This window comes from Stegostoma tigrinum, chromosome 13 (assembly GCF_030684315.1).
Source record: "Stegostoma tigrinum isolate sSteTig4 chromosome 13, sSteTig4.hap1, whole genome shotgun sequence".
Classification (NCBI taxonomy): domain Eukaryota; kingdom Metazoa; phylum Chordata; class Chondrichthyes; order Orectolobiformes; family Stegostomatidae; genus Stegostoma; species Stegostoma tigrinum.
The window spans coordinates 23,273,004-23,296,547 of NC_081366.1; the positions used below are offsets into that span (position 1 = coordinate 23,273,004).

The 23,544-nt window shown below is 41.9% G+C and overlaps 2 protein-coding genes across 5 annotated transcripts; both read right to left on the bottom strand.

Annotated features, from left to right (window-relative positions):
* Nucleotides 1-8,397: 8,397 nt before the first annotated feature.
* LOC125458244 (cytochrome b-c1 complex subunit 8) lies at nt 8,398-12,812 on the bottom strand. 4 transcript variants are annotated; one of them, XM_048543346.1, is made up of 3 exons: nt 12,732-12,812; nt 10,174-10,352; nt 8,398-8,605 (listed from the first exon to the last, which is right to left on the bottom strand). In XM_048543346.1, the coding sequence occupies exons 2-3, from the start codon at nt 10,325-10,327 to the stop codon at nt 8,511-8,513; spliced, it is 249 nt and encodes an 82-aa protein (XP_048399303.1). In that variant the 5' UTR covers nt 10,328-10,352; nt 12,732-12,812; the 3' UTR covers nt 8,398-8,510. The 4 variants fall into 4 exon arrangements, with proteins under 4 accessions (XP_048399303.1, XP_048399305.1, XP_048399304.1 ...); XM_048543348.2 differs by having other exon boundaries at nt 12,728-12,796; XM_048543347.1 differs by having other exon boundaries at nt 12,717-12,796.
* A 6,132-nt stretch (nt 12,813-18,944) lies between these two features.
* Nucleotides 18,945-21,565, bottom strand: gdf9 (growth differentiation factor 9). The gene is made up of 2 exons (XM_048543463.2): nt 21,186-21,565; nt 18,945-20,658 (listed from the first exon to the last, which is right to left on the bottom strand). Exons 1-2 carry the CDS (start codon nt 21,517-21,519, stop codon nt 19,781-19,783), a joined length of 1,212 nt encoding a protein of 403 aa, XP_048399420.2. The 5' UTR covers nt 21,520-21,565; the 3' UTR covers nt 18,945-19,780.
* Between the last annotated feature and the right edge of the window lie 1,979 nt (nt 21,566-23,544).

Below are 23,544 nucleotides of genomic sequence, written 5' to 3' on the forward strand. Positions count from 1 at the left end.
TTGTTTGAAGATCAGATTTCTCCTTTTCCATAACAAACTTAAACATAAAACATTTGTTTGGTTTCATTCTTCAGAACTAAGTCCAGCCCTGTACTGACCCTTGTAAGAAAATTAACATGAAAAACTCTCCTGTACACATTTCAAAAAATCTGCCCCTCTAAAACCTTCATAATATGATTATCCCAATTAATATTGGGTAGTTGAAATCCCCTATCATTATTTTTACCCCCTTAGTGAATTGACTACATATCTGTTCCTCCATTGCCCATTGACTGTTTGGACTGTAACACACGCCTGGAAGGACAATGGTAGCAAATGCTTGGGAGTACCACCAGCTAAAAGTTCCCCTCCAAGCCACTCACAATCCTGATTTCCTTCATTATCATTGAGTCAAAATGCTTATACTCCCTCCATTACAGCACAGCAGCAGTTAAAGAAAACACCTCACCAACAGTCTTTAGGATATTTAGAGATGAGCAACAATGCCAGGTTTATCAGCAATGCTCACATCTCATGCAAAAAAAGATAAACGCGTGGTGAAGAAAGAAATAGAATGTTGCACTTGCATGTTTAGATGAAGAGTGGAGGGAAGAGGTTTATGTGAAATGTAAACCCCTGCAAGGACCAATTGGGCCGAGTGGCCTGCTTCTTTGCTGTATATTCTGTTTTCCCATCACAGACCTCCCCAGACACATGGATTTTGTAAATATGTTTCTGTGGCAGCTATTAAAAGACATGACTGTTGGTCATATTGCTTGCATGTGTCCAGCCTCCAGGTGGCAATTATCCTTATCAAGTGTGGCATTTACCCTGTCACCAGGATCAGGTGAGAAACAACCCTTACTGTCACATGTTGTTGGAGCTCCAACGTGTAGTACAGTATCATGAGCTTCATTTGCCACGTGGTATTAACAACATTTTGATTGGGTGATGGACTTTAATATCTCGCACTACCTTTGCCCAATCATCTATTAATTTATCTTTATTACCGTGAACCTTATTGAGAGACATCACTTGAGGACTTTTGTCCTCTGATTGCCACTAAAAGGACCTTTGATTTTCAACACTATATTGATTGGTGCTATTCAATGTAAAAATTCTGTTCTTTTACTTTACCTTTTCCTTCATTAATGTTTTCCAGCTTTTGCTTCATTCTTCTTGTTACTGTATCATCAGTTTCATTTTCTATTCATTCATCACTCTGTTGTTTTCCTTGCATTAGATTCCTCTTGCCCGTGTCAAACTCCAAACAAATCAGATACACATAGACTGCTGGGAGTTTTATCAATCGCACATCACACAGCTAGTCAGATGAGAGGTGCAAACTCCATTCATGATATGGAAGAGTTGAATCAGTACTTTTATCCCCTCATTATCATTGTAATGGGTATTCATAATTTTTAATTAATTCAAATGCAGTCATATAGAATGATGATCAGCCATGATCAACAGTCAGCAGCTATTATGACCTAATTAATGTTTCCATGCTTCATCCATTCAAAGTCTTGGTTTTATCCAACAGCTTATTTTTCTACTAAACAGTGCAAGATAATAATGGACAGGTTTGGCTCCTCTGCCACAGTGATAGGGTCCTCACTTCCGAGTCAGGAGGCCTAGATTAAAGTTCCAATTGTTCCAGAAGTGTGTAAGAAGATCTCTGAACAAATTGATCAGAAAATATCTATAAATCTGTATTTGCTGAACTGCTTGTGATCTGCAAATGCCTGTGATCTGCAATAGAAAAAAAAGGTTAAGTTATTCATTTTGTTCACTTCTAGGATGTGAGCATCGCTGCCTGGCCAGTATTTATACCTGACCCCTGTTGCCCTTGAGAAAGTGATGGTAAGCTGCCAACTCGAACCACTGCAATCTATGTTTCTGTGTGAGAAAATATTTAGCCTCTTGCCATACTGGTAGAACTGAGATTAATGCATTTGGAAATGTGAACCTCTCTCATCTGAAAGCTCAACGACACCTCATTATTTGGCTCATTTAAATCAGACCTTCCCAAAGTGGGGGTTGGGAGCTGAAATTTTGGTTTCACAAGTTCCATGGCAACAATGGCCAAATGCGCACCCCTTTCTCCCATCGGTCTTTGCCTCTCCCTGAGGCAATTTACAAGCCTCAAGAGTGGGGAAATAATTGGTGATTTACCTAGCAAGTCACTTTGAAGATATATTATGAATTTCACCATTCACAGGTTCTGCTCGGAACACATACCAATGCTTTAAATTTCAAATGTCCTAGATTAGCTCTTGAACCTAATTTGCACAAACAGCCCAACTAAATCATTTTTTGCAAGACTGGTCAATAAGAATACATGCAAACTCAAATTCTTAAATTGCACATTAAAATAAAACTACAGATCAGAATTCCTAAGTGATGCAAAGCATCCCATTTATTCAGAATGAACAATATCCAAAAGTTGAACTCCCATCATATTCTGAATCAGTTCAACTAGTTATTTCAGATATGAAACATGAGAATGGCTATAGAAAGGAGGTGGAGTATTTCAGTTCTGAGGCAGCAGCATTGTACAATCTTCATAACCCAGGCCAGTGAAATTGGGATTGATTTTCCAGCAATCAGAAAGAAATAAATTCACTTTGTTTATTTGTTCACTCTCATAAAATCCAAATTCACCTACATTGAAGCAGAATGTTCAGTTTTAAACCTACATGTGATCCCAGTGTACCCAAGCAAGAGGACAGGTGATCAGTTGGCGTTTCAGTTACCACCTGGACTTCAAAGTCTGTACAAGAGCAGACCAAGTAGTGAGGGAGAATGAAGAGTTGAAAGACAAATATAGTGGAAAAATTAATGGTCTGAAGGTTAATAAATCCCCAGGAATGATTGTTAGGGTGTTGAAGCGAGTGGTGACAGTCAATCTATAGGTGATTGTCTTCCAAAATTCTACAGATTCTGGATGATTTGTGGGGATTGGATGGTCACAAATTTCAGCCCACTATCAAAGAAGAGAGTGAGAGATAAAACAAGGCTACAGTCCAATTAGCCTTACATCAGTAATAAGAAAAATACTAGAATATATTATAAACGGTTGAATTAATAAACACCCAGTTAATAATAACCTAATGGGCATTGTCAGCATAGATTTATGAATAGGAAGTTGTGTTTGACAAACTTAGAGTCACAGAGTCATAGAGATGTACAGCGTGGAAGCTGATCCCTCGGTCCAACTCAGCCATGCCAATCAGATATCCTAAATTAAAATAGTCCATTTGCCAGCATTTGGCACATATCACTCTAAACCCTTCCTACTCATGTACCCATCCAGCTGCATTTTAAGAGTTGTAATTATACCAACATCCACCATATCATCTAGAAGCTCATTCTAAACACACATCACCCTCTGTGTGAAAAATTTGCTACATATGTCCCTTTTAAATCTTTCCCCCTTTCATCTTAAACCTACGCCATCTAGGTTTGGACTCCTCTACAGTAGGGAAAAGAACTTGGCTATTCACCCTATCCATATCCTCATGATTTCATAAAACCTAAATAAGGTCACCCATCAGCCTCTAATGCTCCAAGGAAAATAGTCACAGCCTAATCAGTCTCTCCCGTTAGCTCAAAGCTTCCAATCCTGGAAACATCCTTGTCAATTCCCTGGTCCCCAAAACCTCATTTTCACCATGGACATCCAGTCCCTATACACCTGCACTCCCCATGTGGATGGCCTAAAGGCCCTCCGCTTCTTCCTGTCCTGCAGGCCCGACAAGTCCCCCTCCACCGACCACCTCAACCGCCTTGCCAAACTCGTCCTCACCCTCAACAACTTCTATTTTGATTCCTCCCACTTCCTACAGACAAAGGGGGTGGCCATGGTACCCGCATGGGCCCAAGCTATGCCTGCCTCTTTGTAGGCTACGTGGAACAGTCCCTCTTCCACACCTACACAGGCCCCAAACCCCACCTCTTCCTCCGTTACATTGATGACTGTATCGGCACCGCCTTGTGCTCCCAAGAGAATCTCCAACGGTTCATCCACTTCACCAACATCTTCCACCCCAACCTCAAGTTCACCTGGGCCATCCCCAACACATCCCTCACCTTCCTGGACCTCTCTGTCTCCATCTTATGCAACCACTTAGAAGCCAGTATCCATTTCAAGCCCACCAACTCCCACAGCTACCTAGAATACACCTGCTCCCACCCACCTTCCTGCAAAAATTCCATCTCCTATTCCCAATTCCTTCACCACTGCCGCATCTGCTCCGAGAATGAGGCATTCCCATCCCGTGCATCCCAGATGTCCTCGTTCTTCAAGGATCGTAACCTCCCCCCCGCAGTGGTCGAGAACATCCTCAACCGTGTCTTCCGCACTTCCTGCAACTCATCCCTCACACCCCGTCCCCGTAATAACTGCCAAAAGAGAATCCCCCTCGTCCTCACATACCACCCTAGCAACCTCCAGATACAACGCATCATCCTCCAACACTTCCGCCATCTACACTCCGACCCCACCACCAAAGACATTTGTCCACCCCCACCCTTGTCTGCCTTCCAGAGAGATCACTGTCTCCGGGACTCCCTTGTCTGCTTCATACTCCCCTCTAACCCCACCACCTTCCCCTGCAATCGCAGGAAGTGCTACACTTACCCCCACACCTCCTCCCTCACCCACATCGCAGGCCCCAAGATGACTTTCCACATCAAGTTTATCTTCACCTGCACATCTGTCAATGTGGTATACTGCATCCGCTGTACCCATTGTTGCAGGAAAGGCAACTCATATTCCGCTTGGGAACCCTGCAGCCAAATGGTATCAATGTGGACTTCACCAGCTTCAAAATCTCCCCTCCCCCCACTGCATCCCAAAACCAGCCCAGCTCGTCCCCGCCTCCCTAACCTGTCCTTCCCCTCAAAATTAAGAAGGGAGGAAGAAAGCAGGAAATTACAGGTATGTTAGCTTAATATCTGTTATAGTGAAACTTTTAGAAGATATTACTACAGATATTCTAACAGGACACCTGGATAAGTTCAAGGTATTCAAGCAGTGCCAACATGATTTTCTTAAAAGGGCAATCATGCATAACTGACTTACTGGAATTCTTTGAAGAAGTAAATCGTGCAAGACATAAAGGGGAACCTGTAGATGTATTGTACTCAGATTTCCAGAAGGCATTTGATGAAGTGCCACATCAAAGGGCATTGTGGAAAATAGAAGTTCAAGGTGTAGGGAATAACTTATTGGCATGCAAAGAGGAAGAACAGATGCATCTTTTTCAAGCTAGTGGAATATCACAGAATATCTGAGCCATAGAGGTTAGTTTTGACACCTCAACTCTTTGCAACTTATATAAATGATTGTGATGAAGGGACAGGTAGGAAAGTGATAATGGGAACTGCAGATGCTGGAGAATCCAAGATAATAAAATGTGAGGCTGGATGAACACAGCAGGCCCAGCAGCATCTCAGGAGCACAAAAGCTGACGTTTCGGGCCTAGGCCCTTTGATGTGGCACTTCATCAAATGCCTAGGCCCGAAACGTCAGCTTTTGTGTTCCTGAGATGCTGCTAGGCCTGCTGTGTTTATCCAGCCTCACATTTTATTATCTTAGGTAGGAAAGTGAGTTGTCTCGAGAACATAATAAGTATACAAATGGATTTAGATTGGTTGAGAACATATAACGATCTGGCAAATGCAGTACAATGTGGGAAATTAATCCATTTTGGCAGAAAGAATAAAAGATTTATCTAAACAGTGAAAGGTTGCAGAGCTCCAAGAGACAGTGTGATCTGGAAGTCCTAGTGCATGAAGTGCAGAAACTTGGTATGCCGGTATAGAAAATAATCAGAGAAGCTAGTAAAATGCTTTATTGGAGGAGCATTGAATGCCAGGGTAGGGAAGCTATGTTTGAGTTATACTGAACAATGGTGAGGCTACTGCTGGAGTGCTGCTTTCGGTGCTAGTCACTGTACTGATGGAGGATGCTAATATGGCAGAAGCTGCCAGGAGTCTTACTGGACTCATATCTGGAACGAGCAGATTTTCTAATGAGTAAAGATTAGACAGGTTTTGTCTGTAGCTTCTGTAGTTTGGAAAAGTCAGAGCTGACTTAATTGAAACAGATAAGATCCTGAGAGGACTTGACCAGATGGTTGTCAAAAGGATCTTCTTCTTGGAGGAGAATCTATCACTAGGGACCATAGTTTAAAAATAAGGTGTCACCCATTTAAGACAGAGGTAAGAAAGCATTTCTTTTCATTGGAAGGTTGAGTGTTTGGAATTCTCATCCTCAAAAGAGATAGGATGTGGAAACCTTAATTTTTTTTAAGGCAGAATAGTTTCTTGATTAAAAAGATGAAAAATTATCAGGGAAATATAGCTGTATGTATAGTTACAGTTAAACAGTCAAAATCAAATTCGTCATGATCTTATTGAATGCTATAGCCGACTCAAATGGTTGAATTGTTTTGTTCAATGTTTGTTTTATATTACATTTTCAGAGTACTTTTGAGAAAGCGTACTAAAAACAATTAAGGCTCGCAGATAGGAGATAATGTTTGGCATGAATTAATCATTAAATAACTGACAGGAAGTAGAAGATAGATTCCTTTTATAACAAAATTTTCCCTAATTTCTCTATTCTTTAACTAAGGATTGTACCTCACCGAGCTGGCTGGGTAGTTCAGACGTTTTGTCACTATGCTAGGTAACGTCATCAGTGAGGCCTCTGATGAAGCAATGTTATTTTACTCCATTTATTGCTTATATGATCCAGTCTGTTCATTGAAACAAGAGGCTGGATCATATAAATACTAAACAGAGTAGAACTACATCACTTCATCAGAGGCTGCACTGACGATCTTACTAAGCATGGTGACGAAACAACTGAACTATAACCAGCCAACACAGCAAGCATTTCAACAACTTCATCCACAACCTGAGCTACAAATCTTCACAAAAACCATAAATTGTTTCTAGGTACACTGAACCTAAGATGACACCTTGTGTTGGTAACTTTGTTAGACTGTAACTAATCCTGTAACTGAAGATGCTGCACCTGCACACCTTTGTACCTAAAATGGCACTGCAAGTAATGATTTATAAACTTTTCATGTACTGATTTGAGTATGTGACAATAGCTATTTCAATTCAATTTGAATAAATGTGGCATTCTTGCGTTGTCAGTCTGTGATTAGTAGGGTATATTAGGATCGGTCCTCAGGCCTAGCCCCTTGAGGTGCAGTCCAAATGTAATATTTCCAAATTTGCAGATGATACAAAGCTAAATTGAAATGTATATTTTGAAGTGTATAGCAGCTTCAGAAGCATTTCACACTTACTGAATGGGTAAGAACAGGCAAAGCAATATGGAAAAACATTAGAGATAATGGGAACTGCAGATGCTGGGGATTCCAAGATAATAAAATGTGAGGCTGGATGAACACAGCAGGCCAAGCAGCATCTCAGGAGCACAAAAGCTGACGTTTCGGGCCTAGATGAAGGGTCTAGGCCCGAAACGTCAGCTTTTGTGCTCCTGAGATGCTGCTTGGCCTGCTGTGTTCATCCAGCCTCACATTTTATTATCTTGGAAAAACATTAGGTTCTCCATTTCTCGTGAGAAAAACTAATGCACAAAGAATTTGTTAAATGCTGAGATTGGAAACTGAACATACAAACAGTCCTGGTAAAGTCACTGAGGGCTAATTTGCAGATCCAGTAAGTTGTTAGGAATACGAGTGGAATGTTAGCCTTAAGTGCACAACGATTTGAGCACAAAAGGATTGGAATCTTACTGCAATTGTACGGGAGCTCGGTTAGTCCACACTGAATTCAGTAGGCAATTTTGGCCTCCTCATCACAGGAAAGGTATCATTGCAAATAGTGCGAGCGCAGTAAAGGTTCACCCGTCCTGATCTTGTTACAGCAGGACCATCCTATGAAGACACATTGGGCAAACTGCCCTGTATTCTCTAGAGTTTTGAAGAATAAGGGCTGATCTCATTTAAAATTACATAGCACTTAAAACAGATAGATGGAGTGGATGTAGGTAATATGATGGGGAACCTAGGAGCAGGGGACATAATGCAAGCATGATGCCACTTATGTCTGAGATGAGGAGGAATCTTTTTTAATCTAAATGGGTTGTGAACCTTTGACATTTTCTGCCACAGGAGTGTGGAAGTCCAATCTTTGAGTATGTTTAACTTAGAGATACGTAGATTTCTGATTGCCAGAATATACAGGGACAGCTGGGTAAAAGGCACCAAAGTGTTTGATCACTCAATCATAGCGAATGGTAGGCTACCTCTGACAGGCTAAATCACCCACTCTTGTTTCTATATATGGTTCAATATCTTGTCTCCAGATTGTGCCTGTTGGTGAAGAACTTTATAACAATGTTTAGCAAAGAAAATGCGTAACAGGCTGTATACTATAAATATTTTATTTCTGCACATAGAGATGATTATTTCAGTGAAAGTTAGCAGTTAGTTAAGAATACACATGGTACATCAGTAGAAATTCTCTCTTCCAAATTCCATTTATTTATCATTCACATAGTCAGCCGGATTCTTCCTCATTGACATTTCATGTTCGTTCGTGGCCCAGGTATAAATGAGATATGACCCCACAAATGCTAGAAAGAAAATGTGCATCAGTTTAACTTCTAAAATAAACCAACAGACAAAGAATATACCACATTCATTCTTACAAAAGGGAACAGTTCTTATTCAGATAAAAGCAAAGTACTGTGGATGCCGGAGACCTGAATTAAAAACAAAGTGCTAATAAAACCAAGCAGGTCTGATAGTATCTGTGGAGAGTCAAACAGGGTGAATGTTTTGAGTTCAAAATGGAACTGAAGGGGGCTGAAAAACTGATAGGTTTTATGCTGTAAAAATTCAGGAGCAGGAGCAAGTGGAACAGAAGGTAAGGGTGTACTAATGAGAGAAGAGAAGACATGTAGATAAACACTAGGTAGGTCTTAATTGTAGAAAAGTGGGTTAGTTCTCCTGAGATCGGATCTATACAAACAGCACCTCCTTTCTGCTTCAGCAGCTTACAGCCTTCAGGACTCTGACGCAAAAAACCAAAATTGTTGGGAAAACTCACCAGGTCTGGCAGCATCCATGAGGGAAAAAGGGAAAATCAGACTTAACATTTCAGGTCCAGTGACCTTTTCTCAGAGCCAGACCTGAAGTGTTAATTCTGATTTTTTCTTCACAAATGCTGCCAGACTTACTGAGCTTTTCCAACAACTTTGGTTTTGTTCCTGATTTACAGCATCCACAGTTCTTTCAGTTTTCTTCAGGGCTCAGTTTGTCAACTTCACACTATGAACCTTGTTCTTCATTTTGATTATCTACAACTCAATATATCATGTTTAAGGGTCTGCTCTCAACAGACCTGACACTTTCTCCTATCAATACCTATTATTCACCTAAACATATTTTCTATACTACTATAACCACTCTCTTTACCTTTTGCTCTGGTGCAGCAATATCATCTACACCACCTCCCCTCCCTTTTTGCAGCATAAAACTCATTCTTTTTCTGCCTCCTTCAGTTTAGAAGGGTCACACTGGAATCAAGACACTAACTTTGTTTCTTTCCACAGATGTTATCTGACCTGATGAGTTTCTCCACCACTGTTTTTATTACAATTCTTATTCGAGCCAACATACAAAATTAAAGTCTGCTCTACTTGTGATGGTGCTGAAGACAAAATACCCACTTCATCTTAATTTACTGCATCACTGTTTCTTAACTGACCATTATTGATGCCTGTGCTCTATCCTTGCTAAAAGAAGTTATTAACTATATATATGGAGTTTGTGACCTCAATAGCCATATTCACATGGCATGTGTATTGGCATATTAAGCTTTATTGTGTGTCTGTTAATAAAGTGGGCAAGGTGAATAGTAAAATCACGATTGTTTTTAGAATAGGGTAAATGCTTAACTTCTTTAGTTATTAAATTGTAGATGTTAATTAAACACAAGAAATATTTTTACACGGACAATGACAGCTGTCTAATTATTCAATGCATGTTTAAAAATTAACACAGGATCCAGCTGGACCCATACAAATAAAAATTTTATCTGTGATTAGCAGAACACAACCTAGACCTCACTTGTAAAGCAAAACCTCAAACTTTACATCTCATTTCGCTATAGTAAATGACTGAAAACACTGATACATACGAGGAACAATCCTCAACACTTGACCCTTGAATCGCCTCCACGTATTAGGAATGCCTTTGGAGAAATAATTTGGAAATGCCTTCTGTTCAAAGGGAGAGATGGTATAGGTGATAATATGCCGCAATTTGATTAAGTTTCCAAAGTGGCGACCCATTTTTGTGGCTACTTATTCAAAAGTTCTATAGAAAACAGAAATGCAAAAAACGTCATGGATCATTCAGGCACATAAACAACAGTAGCAAAATGAACAACAATCATTATTGAATTCAACAAATACTGAGTTATCTTCACAAGTCACAGCACATCTTAAAATCTCTGGATTAAATCAGAGTTCCATTGACAGAAAATTAGTAAACCGATTCCTTCAAAATACAGGTAATTTAAGTAAATTTCAAGTGAGCTTTTCATGGGAATCTGAAAATATGGAGGAAATAAAATGCAACTTTTAAAAACAAAATTTTTCACATAGAGGTTGCAGTGACAAGTTTCCTTTGTGCACTGCTGCAGTCCTTGGAGCACAGATGATATCAGGAGGAGAGTTCCAGCATTTTCACCTAGTAACAATGAACCAACAGTGATACAAGTCACTGAAGAAGGGTCTAGGCCCGTAATGTCAGCCTTCCTGCTCCTATGATGCTGCTTGTCCTACTGTGTTCATCCAGCTCTACACCTTGTTATCATAATGGCATGTGACTTGTATGGAACTTGCAAGCAATGGCCCCTGCAAGCCATGCATGTACAACTGCACTCCAATGTTAAGCACATGAACTGCTGACTTCTACTTTCAGAAGTTGCTGCCACACATAGCCGATAAGAAAGTTAGAGGGAACTTGCAGGTAGTGGTGCCCCCATGAATCTCCTTGTCTTCATCTGAATTGATAAGCTTTTAAAAGATCCTTTTGAAAATGAAGGCAGGATGAAATAAATGGCATAATAATTGAAGAATCACCGTCTACAATGAGCACAGTGAGAATAAGATGTAGCCGGCCAGTCAGAAATTCTGGACTGCTACATAAAACAGAATTAGATCATTTGGATGAAAGTCAGGCAAGACCAAATTCAATGCTTGGGCCACTGTAGCTTTCGCACTGAAAGAGAGAGTCAGAACTATGGACAATTTAGCCAGAGTTCATTCAATTAAACTTCTCAGTCACAACATGCAGCCACCACTTGCAAGGCAAGAAGTTATTGCCCATTGCTATGTTCCCATTTCAAAGTGATACATGCCACCTTCTTGGTCAAAATACTTTCAAAGCACAATACAGGATTCCAGATATTGATGCTATAATGAAAAAGGAATGCGAATGCCTTTCAAACTGACTTGGGAATGCAACTTGAAAGGTAACTTACAGGTAGTGCCTCTTGCCCTTGTCTTCATGGGCAGTAAAGGTTGTGGATTTGGGAAGCTTTGGCAAGTTGCTCCAATAGTATGTGTTTAACTGGGGCATTTGCTGCCAATCTACACGGTTGCTTCATCCTACAGGGTGGTAGTGTCCACTAACGAGAAGAATGGTCACTAAACATTTTCTTCTGGATATCTGTTTAATTGTCCACCAGCATTCACAACTGAAGGTGGCATGATTACAAAATTCTAAACTGATCTGTTGGTTGTGGGACTGCAGAGCATGTTTTTTTCAGTTTCACAGCTTATCACAATGGCTTCACAAGTCTGGGACTATACTTCTATAGGTGCATAATTCTGCACCTATCATAATCTTCTACACTCTTTAATGAACTAGAGTTTGCACCTGGCTTGATTATAATTGTTAATCTGAGAAATATGAAGGATATGAGATTTAAGTTGTGATGAAATATAATTCTACACAGGTCCATTGCACCTCACAGATGCACTGTTTTGAGCTGATCAATTCAGTGTGAATCTATATAACACTAGGGTAGTTTCAGACAGCATGATGTTAATGTATCCCTGCCTTAAATTCATAAACATTACTACCCAGGCCCAACAAAAATGATCAATCTCAGTTGTTAAAGTTTCATTGGATCCAGACTCAACAACTTCCCACAAGAAGGTAACTGCAGTTTCTGCTCCCCGAGTTGTCACGTTCCTTCTGACATCGTCTCTAAACTGCTGCCTCGTCCTCGACGCCTTCAGGGTTAGTAATTCAAAATCACCCTCCAAGGTAAAGCTGAAATCAAACGAGCATAATTGAAGGCATGAAACAAAACTCAGGATCACAAACTGCAACCTTGAACCATTTGGAATCACATTGTAAGTAGCACCTTGAAGCCCAGCGGCCCACTGGGCTACAACACGAGACTGCTGATGAACAATTCACTTGCTGTTGGATTGCAATCTCGGCGGCGTCCAGCACTGAGATCTACCACAAGAAAGTGAAGCCTGGATACAGGCCTCCTCCGGAGAGAGTGAGGCCCTTCACCTGGGAACCCTCTGGTCACCCCATACCGCATTGAACTCTCACTCCTAACATTCACTAGCTCTGCGGTTACTCACTGCTACATTCCACACTCCTCCCCCGTGCTCTGCTCCGCTTCACCTTACCCTGCTTGCTCTAACTCCACACCTTATCCTTACCGACCTTGGCTCCGTCAGCAATGGCGCTCTTCCCCGAAAGCCCCACCTCTTTACGTCCCCACGTCAAACGTACACCTTTGCGCCCATATCACGTGTCACACCACCCACGTGACGCTGAAATGTTGCAAATATCGTTGCAGTTGTGGATAGTGTTGGAATGGTACATACTGCATAGTCTCTTGTAATGTGATTAAATGCCCACATCCAACACCGCAAGGAATTATGCGCTTTCTCTCCTCTTCTCCCTCACTTTTGATGGCTTGCGTTGCCCTAACCGGCTTTGCTATTTTCCTAATCAAAAAGAGATGCGAAGTAGGTGGGATTTGAACTCCAGCCTCCTAGCTCGGAGGCGCAAGAGCACTCTTGATAGGCTTTGCACATAAATGATTCAATTGAAAACACAGACGATTTACTGATGGTAGTTAATAAATGCAAAAATAACAAGGTGATTTGGTGATTGGGGCAAAATGTCCAGTTATGTATAAGAACACTTCAGGATACAGAAGAAAAGATTAAAATGCATACACTCAAGGGTGAGTTCAAAACACACGGAAGACAAAACAAGATCAAGAACTGTCTTCAGGATTTGGCTTCTTCGTAAATACTCCGATGCAGGGTATTTGAAGATTACCAGGCTCTAATTAATCTGTTGCATTATTGAAAGACTGTTCACTGAGCTCCACCTACTATGCAAGTAGATCAACTCCATGTGCTTCTCTATGTGTTTCTGACACACACATGACTAAACTTCAGGCTCTACCTAACTGTCTCTCTGTTCCTCCATTTTTCTTGACTCCATCTCCACGTTGCTATTTATTCCACTATAAGGAGCAGCTCCCTGCTATAATTGAAAGGTTGCCTCAGGGTCTTAAATTCTTTACACACAGTTAGAGCAGTTTTATTTTATGTGTATGTACTGCATGAGAAGCGCAGCCCAGTTTTAATTGAGAAAACAAGGTGCAGAGTTGGATGAACACAGCAGGCCAAGCAGCATGATAGGAGCACAAAAGCTGATGTTTCGGGCCTAGACCCTTCTTGCTCTATAATTTTGGTGGCTTTCTAGCATAGAGTTTTTACTCTCCAGCTACATAATTAAGTGGTTCTAGTAACTGGAATTAAAACTCTTCCAGGACCGTGAAAAAGGAAAGCTGGTATTCAGTGTTCTTCCATGAATATGCCACAGACTCCTTGTTACTTTCTGAAATGCCAAACAGTGCTGCATTTAAATTGTCATTTTCACTACTTCAACACATGGTTGAGACAAGTCAAAAATTTAGAGTGATCATCCTGGTTTTATCATTTTTCAATGTGCTTCCTCCAACCTCCTCTGTTGTCTTCTGCAGATCTACTCCTCCCAATGCCACTTGTGCTAGTCGAGTTATAGCCTCTTGCTTGATTACTGTAGGTATGATATCCATTGGCTTCTGTGCTTTCAGTTGACCATGTACTAAGCTCTGGAATTCTTCCTCGCTTCTTCTAAGATGGTTCTCACAACCTACCTATTGTACCAAGTTTGAAGGCCTGTCCTAATAACGTCATGGTTAGAATGTGAAGTTTTGCACAACAATATTCTTTTGAAGAGGCTTGACATATTTTATGTGTATAAACTCAAGATAACATTGCACTGGACTGCTGCTATATCCTCAACTCCTTGATGCATGGTGGTAAGGCAGATTGAGCATGTGAGTAAACCTGTCTGAACTGATCCCCATTTGGACAGAATTTCACCTTGAACTTAATATCTTCCTTGAGTACCTGCACCCAGAAGTTGAACCATCTCAAGGAAGCTCCATCTATGTCCTTCCAGTCAGCATGAAGTGGTGGCCTGTATAAGCTGCTGCTGCACATCTTTCTCTTCATCACCTTTGTCCACTGGCCACACACATCCTTGTTATTGGTAGCCCAGAGAACACCAGCTCCGGTTATTGGCTTATACAGAGAGGAGAAGAGTCAATTCTTGTAACCTTACTTTACTAGTCTATTAAGCAGGACTCATGTTGCTTAAATGTTCTCATCATAAAACTAGACCTTATATATTTTCTCACAAACTGAACTAGAAACTTTCACACCCACAAGAGTCTTACGATACTTGCCAAGTAGTCACTGGATATAAAAGCTAATACCCAATCAGGGATAGCTGTTTCTGCTGACGAGGGCTGATGCTGGCCAGGTGCTGCATTTGATGTCGTCACCATGTCCTTGGCAAAAGGCCTGCTTCTGCAATTGTTGGTCTCCAGGGTATTCATTGACTGCACGCCCTGTGGTTCTTCTTTTTGTTCTTCCTCATACCTCTTTCAAGTCGTACTGCCTTCCTTCCCCCCCCCCCCCCCCTTTATTCATTAATTGGATGAGGACATCACTGGCTAAGCAGCATTCAATGTCTGTCCCTAATTGTCCAGAGAGTAGCTCAGAGTCAGCCACATTGTTGTGGATCTGGAGTCACTTGTAGGCCAGACATTTCCTTCCCTAAAGGACATTAGTGAACCAGGTGGGTTTTTCCCCAACAATCAACAATGGATTCATGGTTATCATTAGATTCTTAATTCCAGATTTTTTAAAATTCAAATCCCACCATCTACCATGGCAGGATTTGAACCCAGGTCCCCAGAATGTCACCAGAGTCCCTGGATTAACAGTCCAGCCATAATACTGCAAGGCCATTCCTTCCCCCATGCTTTCTGTCGACTGAGGTTAATTCACATTGCATCCCTTTACCTTATTGGCCCTGGCCCACAGATGTAGGTAGCATTATGTCATTATTTCTTGCGCAAATAAGGCTTTTGTATTACCTCATCTTCCTTACTTTTTTCAGAATTTAGTTAACTTGAACCAGTTTAAATCAGCTCAAAATAGCACCTGGGCGCAGATTGTTTTTAGTTCACAAGATGCTTCTTTCTTCGGTCAGTAGTAGACTCACCAACTTTAAGGGCATTTAAATGGTCATTGGATAAACATATGGATGACAATGGAATAGTGTAGGTTAGATGGGCTTCAGTTTGGTTTCACAGGTCGGTGCAACATCGAGGGCTGAAGGGCCTGCACTGTGCTGTAATAAAAAGAAGCACCTTTGCATTCAGTACCCCCTGTTAGTGATGATGGGGGCTGGTACCCTTTTGTCTCTCTTTATTTTTCTGCAGTCTCTAGCTAATGTCTCCCCAGGCAATGATGTTAGCAGCTTGTACCTTTTTATCTCTATCTCTCTCTCTGCAGCCTCTGGCTAATACCCCGATATACCATAAAATGCAGTCTGGCTGTGGGGTAGGTCCCTTGCGGAGAGCTACCTATGATGGAGTCTTCTTGCTTTCCACTAGTGACCAGGGGTCGACGGTATATTGGCAGTCACATGTAGTGTAAGGTTCATGGAGCCTAGACTGCTTGATTTTTAATTTATTTAAATCTTTATTTCTTTTAAATCTTTAAACAGCCATAACTTATATTTTTGTTCCTGTGCCTGGTTAGGGGCTGTTTACATTTTGTTTGGAATGATTATAAAGTAGTTAAAAGGATAAAGGGGTCTTGTGACTTAGTGGTAACATTTCTATCTCTTGGGTGGAAGGAGACAGTAAGGACTGCAGATGCTGGAAGCCAAGGTCAATAGATGTGAAGCTGGAAAAGCTCAGGTCAGACAGCAAACAAGTAGCAGGGAAGTTAACGTTCAAGGCTGAAACCCTTTGTCACGTCTGGGAATGGTTTGGGGAGCCCAGGTGTAAATAGCTGGAGGGGTTGGGCTGTGGGAAGGGTACGAGAGATAGTGATAGGTGGATGGGGTTATTGTAATTGGTCAGTGGGAAGGGTGGAGCAGATAGGTGAGTAGGAAGTTGGACGATTAGGTCAGGTCATGGATGTGAGGAGGACGGGACATGGGATAAGTCTGTGGGTAAAGGGTTTTGAAGCTGGTGAAGTCAATGTTGAGGCCATTGGGCTATAAGCTCCCAAGGTGAAATATCAGGTGTTGTTCCTCCAGTTTACTTTTGACCTCACTCTGATAGTAGAGGAGGCCAAGGATGGACATGTCATCAGGGGAATGGGAGGGAGAATTAACACGGATGGCACCCGGAAGGTTGGGTTAGTTGGTGCATGTGGAGCGTAGATATTCTGCGAACGGGTCCGAGTCTGCATTTGGTTTCCCCAGTGTAGTGGAGACCACATCGGGACCAACAGATGCAGTAGATCAGGTTGGATGAAGTGCAGATGAATTTCTGCCAGATCTGGAATGATTGTTTGGGGCCTTGGACAGAGGTGAGTGGGGAGGTGTAGGGGCAGGTGTTGTGTCTCTAGCGGTTGCAGGCTAAGGCACCGGGTGTGGTGAAGTTGGTGGGGAAGGTACAGCATCTCCTCCATTTCCTGCACTTCTGCCCTCAAACCCTCTCTCCCCAACAACAATAAGTATACAATCCCTTAGTCCTCATGTACCACCCAACCTCTGAATCCAACACATCATCCTCCAACATTTCCATCACCTACAATCACCCCTCACCATTAAAGAGATATTTCCCTCCCCACCCCCTCTGCTTTCCGCAGGAACCATTCATTCTGCGACTCCCTCATCAGATCTACAATCCCCACCAACTTCTCCACCACACCCGATAGCTTTCTCTGCAGGTGCAAGACCTGCCCTCACCTCTGTCAAAGGCACCAAACAATCCCTTCAGATCTGGCAGAGTTTCACCTGCACCTCATCCATTGTATCTGTTGCTCCCAATGTGGTCTCTGCCTCATCACGGAGGCCAAACACTGATTTAGGGACCGGTTTGCAGGGCATATAAGCTTTGTATGCACCTACCAACCCAAACTTCCAGTTGCCCCTCCCACTCCCCTAACAACATGTCTATCCTTGGCTGCCTCCACTGTCAGTGATGCCAAATATAAACAGGAGGAACAACACCTGCTATTTTGCCCTGGGAGCTTACAGCCCAGTTACCTCAATATTCACTTCACCAGCTTCAAAGTCCCTCCACCCTCAGCCTCATCCCATGTCTAGCCCTCCTCCTCCACCTTCATGACCTGACTTAAATCTGTCCATCTTCCTATTCACCTATCTGCTCCACCCTTCCCACAGACCAATTACAGTAACCCATACCTGTATCCACCTATCAGCATCCCACCTACCCTTCCCCAAGCCTCCTATCCCTCCCTCTATTTACTTCTGGGCTCCCCTTCCCCGGTCCTGACAAAGGGTTTTAGCCCAAAACAATAACTTTTCTGCTCCTCAAATGCTGTCTGACCTGCTGTGCTTTTCCAACTTCGCATCTAGTTATTCTGGTGTGGCAGGTCTGATGTGACATCGCACCTGCTATAGAGGTGTGTCATAGCACATCTGAGCAGTTTGGTTTTTAAATAAGGAATTGCAACAAACTGTCCCAGTTGCAAACAACCACTGGTTTGTAACCAAAATATATGTTGCTACTTGAAAAAAATCTGGTGTGGTGCAGGCTTTGCCTGTCAGGTATGTATATCTGACTGTACTTTTCCCATGGTAGTAGTAAACAAAACTAAAGATAGGTAATGTGGTACTGGAAGATTTGAGACAACACCCATTTATATACACAAACTCTTTGTTCCCCTCCTGCTATCCTTGTTTCTCTCCCACTTCCCACAACAGGCTGAAATTTAATCCTGAAACTGTGAGGTGATATATTTTGGGAGGATGGCAAGGGAGTACATGTTGCACCTCCCTAGGGTGATATCATTTTGATGAACCTTAGAATGTATATTTATAGATCATCAAAAAAAAGGCAGCAAGACATCTAGTAGATAAGGTAATTAAGCATAAAAGATTCATGTCTTAAATATTCAAGGCACTCAATACAAGAGCAAGTAGGTTGCTGGTGACGTATGTGAGTTGGGTAGTATTGTACAGTTCTGCCTTTCAGTATAGGGATGGCAATTCCATTAGATGTGGTTAAACAGCTCTAACTCTACATTGGAGGCCCGATGTGATGAGTATATATAGTGAACACAAGTGCCAATTTGAACTCTGGCATTTTACACAGAGCACCAAAACCATTTCATAAGGGTTAAGGGGAAGTTAGAGAAAACATGACTGCTCACAAAGTGGGCAACAGACAAAGGACTATATTGGCAGTGCTAGAAAATACAAGCAATGCAGCATTTGAAAATTACCACTGGTCTTTTAAAAAGCCATTTCTACTAAGTTAACTTTCCACAAACATTGTAATTCCAGGAGAAAAACCAGACACTCAAATGCAATTCAAAGTTATTTGCAATAGTTATTTATTACATCTTCACTCTCCATGTAGAGCTTGCATCAGTATTGTTCATAGATTTTACACAAACTACACCAGATACCACCAGGGTCTTGTGCCACAAATTTCAATTGTGCAAAAGATTCATTCTCACTCAATGTATTCTTTAAAAAAGTTTTTAAAAATTTACATCATAAATTTTAATTAGCAGCCAAACAAGAATTTTCTCCAGTTGAGCGTCGAAAGTCACTGGAACTTCAGCCGAGTGGAAATATTTCTCATTTCATTGCTGGCTGTGGTGCACAGTTTGTGAAAGATTAGAATTATTTAACGTATCTATTCTGAATAAATACTGGTAACCCACCCAAATAAAATTCTGCTACATCACCAAACGTTTGAATAAAAAAAGTTACTTTTTAAAGGGCGGATTTAGGGAGAGGTGAAGGTAGTATTGGTGATCGTGGTGTACTCAACTTTCCATGCCTGCATGGCCAAGAAAAACGTCACTTAAGACACATCACAGCTACATCAACACTCCGCTTCGTACGGCTTTAAACATTAAAAACTTGTTACGAGGACAAACCAGCACACTTGGAAAAACAAACGTTTCAAAAGAAAAATCGGGAGTTAGATGAGGTATTTGGAAGTCATTCACACGGCCGTTTAACAATCGAGGACCACAGCCCACCCTGGGCATTTAAGTCTAGAACGAACACTAAGCAGGAAAATAAATAAAACAAATATATATAAATAAAAGTTCACTATGGTACATATGGCGATTTTCTTGGCTTTTGAAGCAACATTTTCCATTCCAACTAGCACGCCAACTTAAGGCACGCAACACCCACTAGCGGCAGGTACAGGTCGTAGCGATCATGTCTTCGTACTCTTTGTAAACTATAGAGCCATCGTTTTCCAGGGTTAACACGCTCAGTGGATTATATTTGGCGGGGACACAGGAAGGGCGAGGAACTGAAGAATCCACTTTTTCGTAGAGGATGTTCTGGATCAAAGTGTGCACAGGGGAGCCGTAGCGGTGGCTCAGTGCCCGGGGACAGCTGCCCTTGCAGAAGCGAGGGTTGTAGTTATGCGGTGCAATGATCCAGCGGTCCCACCGGAGCTGGCTAAAAGACAGTCGGAAGTCATGCAGCTGACACTCGTGATCCGGGTACGGGAAAGGCGGAAAGGCAGCGGGAAGCGCCTGCTCACCACCTTGGGGATCTCTGCGGAGTCGGATGGATCTCACGGCCACCTTCCTCCCCTTCCGTCCACCGGAGAGGAGGCTTCTCTGGGCATCCGTCGGCAGCCAACTCCGATGTGACTCTTCGCCGGTGTCGTTGAGGAACAGGAGCAGGGAAGGAGCCGGCAGGCTCGGTCTGAGCCCGCTGCGACCTCCCTGTCTCCGGCAGGCCTCGGTGCACTTATAGGTGAACACCGCGTGTAGCTGCCCCCGGTCGGGGCCGATGAACGGCTGCAGGAAGGAGGAGAGTTCCACCTCCAACCACTGGCGCCTCTTGCGGCGTTCGAAGCGAAGGCGGAAGGTGTATGAATGCGGAGAGCTGGAGCACATCTGAGCATGATCCCCCTCCTGGACGGTGAAGCTGCAGTTACACACAGTCGGAAAGCACGCTGATTTATCGATGGGGTACAGGAACACTGATCGGAGCAATTGCTCCCGCGAGGTCACAGGATCCAAGCCATAAAATACATCCTGTTCAAACGCATCTGCAAAGAAAGGGGAGGAATTGACATGAAACTCAAATGTCAATATGGGACAGGAACCAATGGGTTTTAAAACTAAAGCCCAAAATTGTTTTAAAAGCAAGTTGAATTGCTTTTAAAATGCAAATAACCTCGCAGTTGTAATAGACATTAACAATAACGACTGTAACCACCCCCGCCAAAGCTAAAGCCTAAAATAATTTTAAAAACAAGGTGAATTGAGTTAAAGATGCAAGCAATTTGTTATTGATAGGATTGAAATTAAATTACCTACCAACCCACCCACCCCCAAAAATCAGAGGGCGCAGTTGTAACGTGTTCATAAATTTGGTCCTTTTCAATCTACAACAATCGTAAGAGACGCTGAACATGCTTCTATTCAAGTCTTTTTAACACCAGAATCTTGTAATCAATGGAGTTTAAAAATGTATTTCCCTCCGCTCTTCACAGAAAAAGCAATGTAGAGATTATGTATGAAATAAATAATGATGTTTGAAGAGCAAGTATCTACATTCTAAATTCGATGTTACCTTCCGCGTCACGGAATTCGACCCGGGGTTTCAGCAACCTCACAGTATTATATTGCTGAGCTGCAGGTCTTTTCGGTATTCCATCTTGCGTAGCGCACTTAGTATATAGTCTTTTCATGTATTTTAAATCGGGTTTTGTAGGAATCTGATAGTCCCAGCCGGGCTTTTCCGTTAACACTTTTAGAAGAGGAACCGGGATATAATCCTGGGGATTTGAGGTTACCTCTGGACCGGCAGAGCTGACGGATGTGGTGAGAGAGATACAGCTACTTAACAACGCTAACCAAACACTGTAATGAAGATGCATTATAGCGCCTTTTACACGGCGCATCATTCTCAAAACGAAGATTAAGCCGCCACTAACCCACTCAAAAAAGTTACTCAGCTCAATAGAATTAGAAACAGATGGTCTCTGACCCTTATAAAGAGGCTGTAATCGGAAGGGGGGGGGGTGTAGTGCGGAGAGGGAGTGTGAGTCAATAATCTTATTAAGGCTATTAAGAAACATAATTTAATAATCGGTAAAGTGACGACCCTTATATGACACGCAAGAATACTGAGATTGTGATGAATGTGAATTAAAGATCAACACGGTTTGTCAATCTGGAACAAGACTTGCATTACCAGATTATGAATTAATCAGAAAAAGTGAAGTAACTCGTGATAAAGCTGCCACTTCAAAGTTTCATTTTTAAGACTTTTCAATTATTTATTATGACTTCGCTGCTCCTTATATACCCCCCCTTCCCCCACTTGTTTTGTGACTCCTTTCTTTGCCATTATTGTTTAGTTGTGGGTGTAGGTGATAGTCTTGCATTAGCCGCCTTCACTATTAACGTTAATTCCGATCTCCCACAAGTTTCATTTCACGTCCGTGATTCTAATTCCCAGTCTGCTGTTAATTTTTCCTACCTTTTGCAACCTGTGTAGCTGCTAATATGTCCCACGAGTTGCCTAAAGGGGTTTCCTTAGCAGTAACAGATTTGGATCAGTAAATCGATTTGATTATCGTTTTAGTTACAAATGCGTGGTATTGGAGTGCTCAGAACAAATCGCTTGAAATTTTAATCCTCTCTTCATAGATGTGCCAGGGCTGTTAAGTGCATTATTTTCCGGTTTTATTCACGATTCCCAGCAAATGTATTGGGTTTTTCCTGTCTCCGTACGGCATTAAACATGAGACAGAGTTGAGGAAAAGTAGGTGGTCAGGTTTTATAAACACTTGAATATGCGAAAACACTTTTTGCATTTGTTTTAGATGTTCAAAGTGTATGCTGTGGTTTTAAATGGTCACGTTATACCTGTGTCTTGTTATTTAGGAATGTCTATATAATTTACATGCCTAATATTTACTGTTGAGAAGGTGGTGAGCTGCCTTCTGTCACACTAATGAAGATACTCCTACAGAGTTGTTGTGAGACTGAGGAGGATTTTGATCTGGTGACTTAAGATGAAGGGCAATGTTTTCAAACTGGGATGATTGAGGGCAACTTGTGAGTAGTGGTGCCCCTTTGTGTCTGCTGTCCTTCACCTTCCATTTGCTAAAGCTTGAAACATCTTGTTGAAGACTTCTTGGAAAGTGGCTGTAGTACACCTTGGTTGTTGGCATACACTGTTTGCACCATTGCAATGATGGTGGAATGAGTGAACTTTGAAGGTGCTAGATAGGATACTCTTCTAGCATCCTGCCTTATCCTGGATGTTGAGTTTTGCCACTGTCCTCATTCAGGCAAGTGAGGAGTATGTCATCTTATTCTTGACCTGTGGCTTGTGAATGGTAGATGTGGTTTAGTATGTTAGATCTGTCATCTGCAGAATACCCAGCCTCCTTCCTTCACTGCCAATCACTGCTTATATGGCTAGTTTCAGTTTGGGCTTCTGGTAAATGGGGCCTTTTTTGGTGTTCATGTTAGGAAAAATCCATGATTTGTAATGTTGAGGGAAATGATTGAAAGTGGTCGAAGCTATGCTGTATGTGGGTGTAGGTTGTTTCACTTCTTTAGAAGCTGTGAATGGAATCACTGGGCAATGTCCCACTTTTGACTTCTTGTGATGGAAGGAACAGCTTTGAAAAAGCTGTAGATAGATTAACTTGGGATAATGACCTGAGGAATTGTTGGATGCTCTAGCATCTCAAAAGCAAAATTTTGTGCATTCTGGAGATCTAGAAAAGAATTAAATTGGAAACCACTCTGGTCTGGTAACTCTATATGGAACAAGAAATGATTCATTTTTTAAAGTCAAATGTAAATTATCTTCAGAATGATGAATGGTAGAAATATGATGGAGTATTATGCTCTTTGAAAATAAGAGAGTGTCGGGTGGAGAAACCCATTCCTGACCGACCTTCTGTTTCACC

Coding starts and splice junctions, on each gene's coding strand:
- LOC125458244 (XM_048543346.1), bottom strand. CDS start 10,327: ATGGGTCGCCACTTTGGAAACTTAATCAAATTGCGGCATATTATCACC. Junction 8,606..10,173: donor AGTGTTGAGGATTGTTCCTC/GTATGTATCAGT, acceptor TTTTCTTTCTAG/CATTTGTGGGGTCATATCTC.
- gdf9 (XM_048543463.2), bottom strand. CDS start 21,519: ATGATGCGCCGTGTAAAAGGCGCTATAATGCATCTTCATTACAGTGTT. Junction 20,659..21,185: donor CGAATTCCGTGACGCGGAAG/GTAACATCGAAT, acceptor CTTTCTTTGCAG/ATGCGTTTGAACAGGATGTA.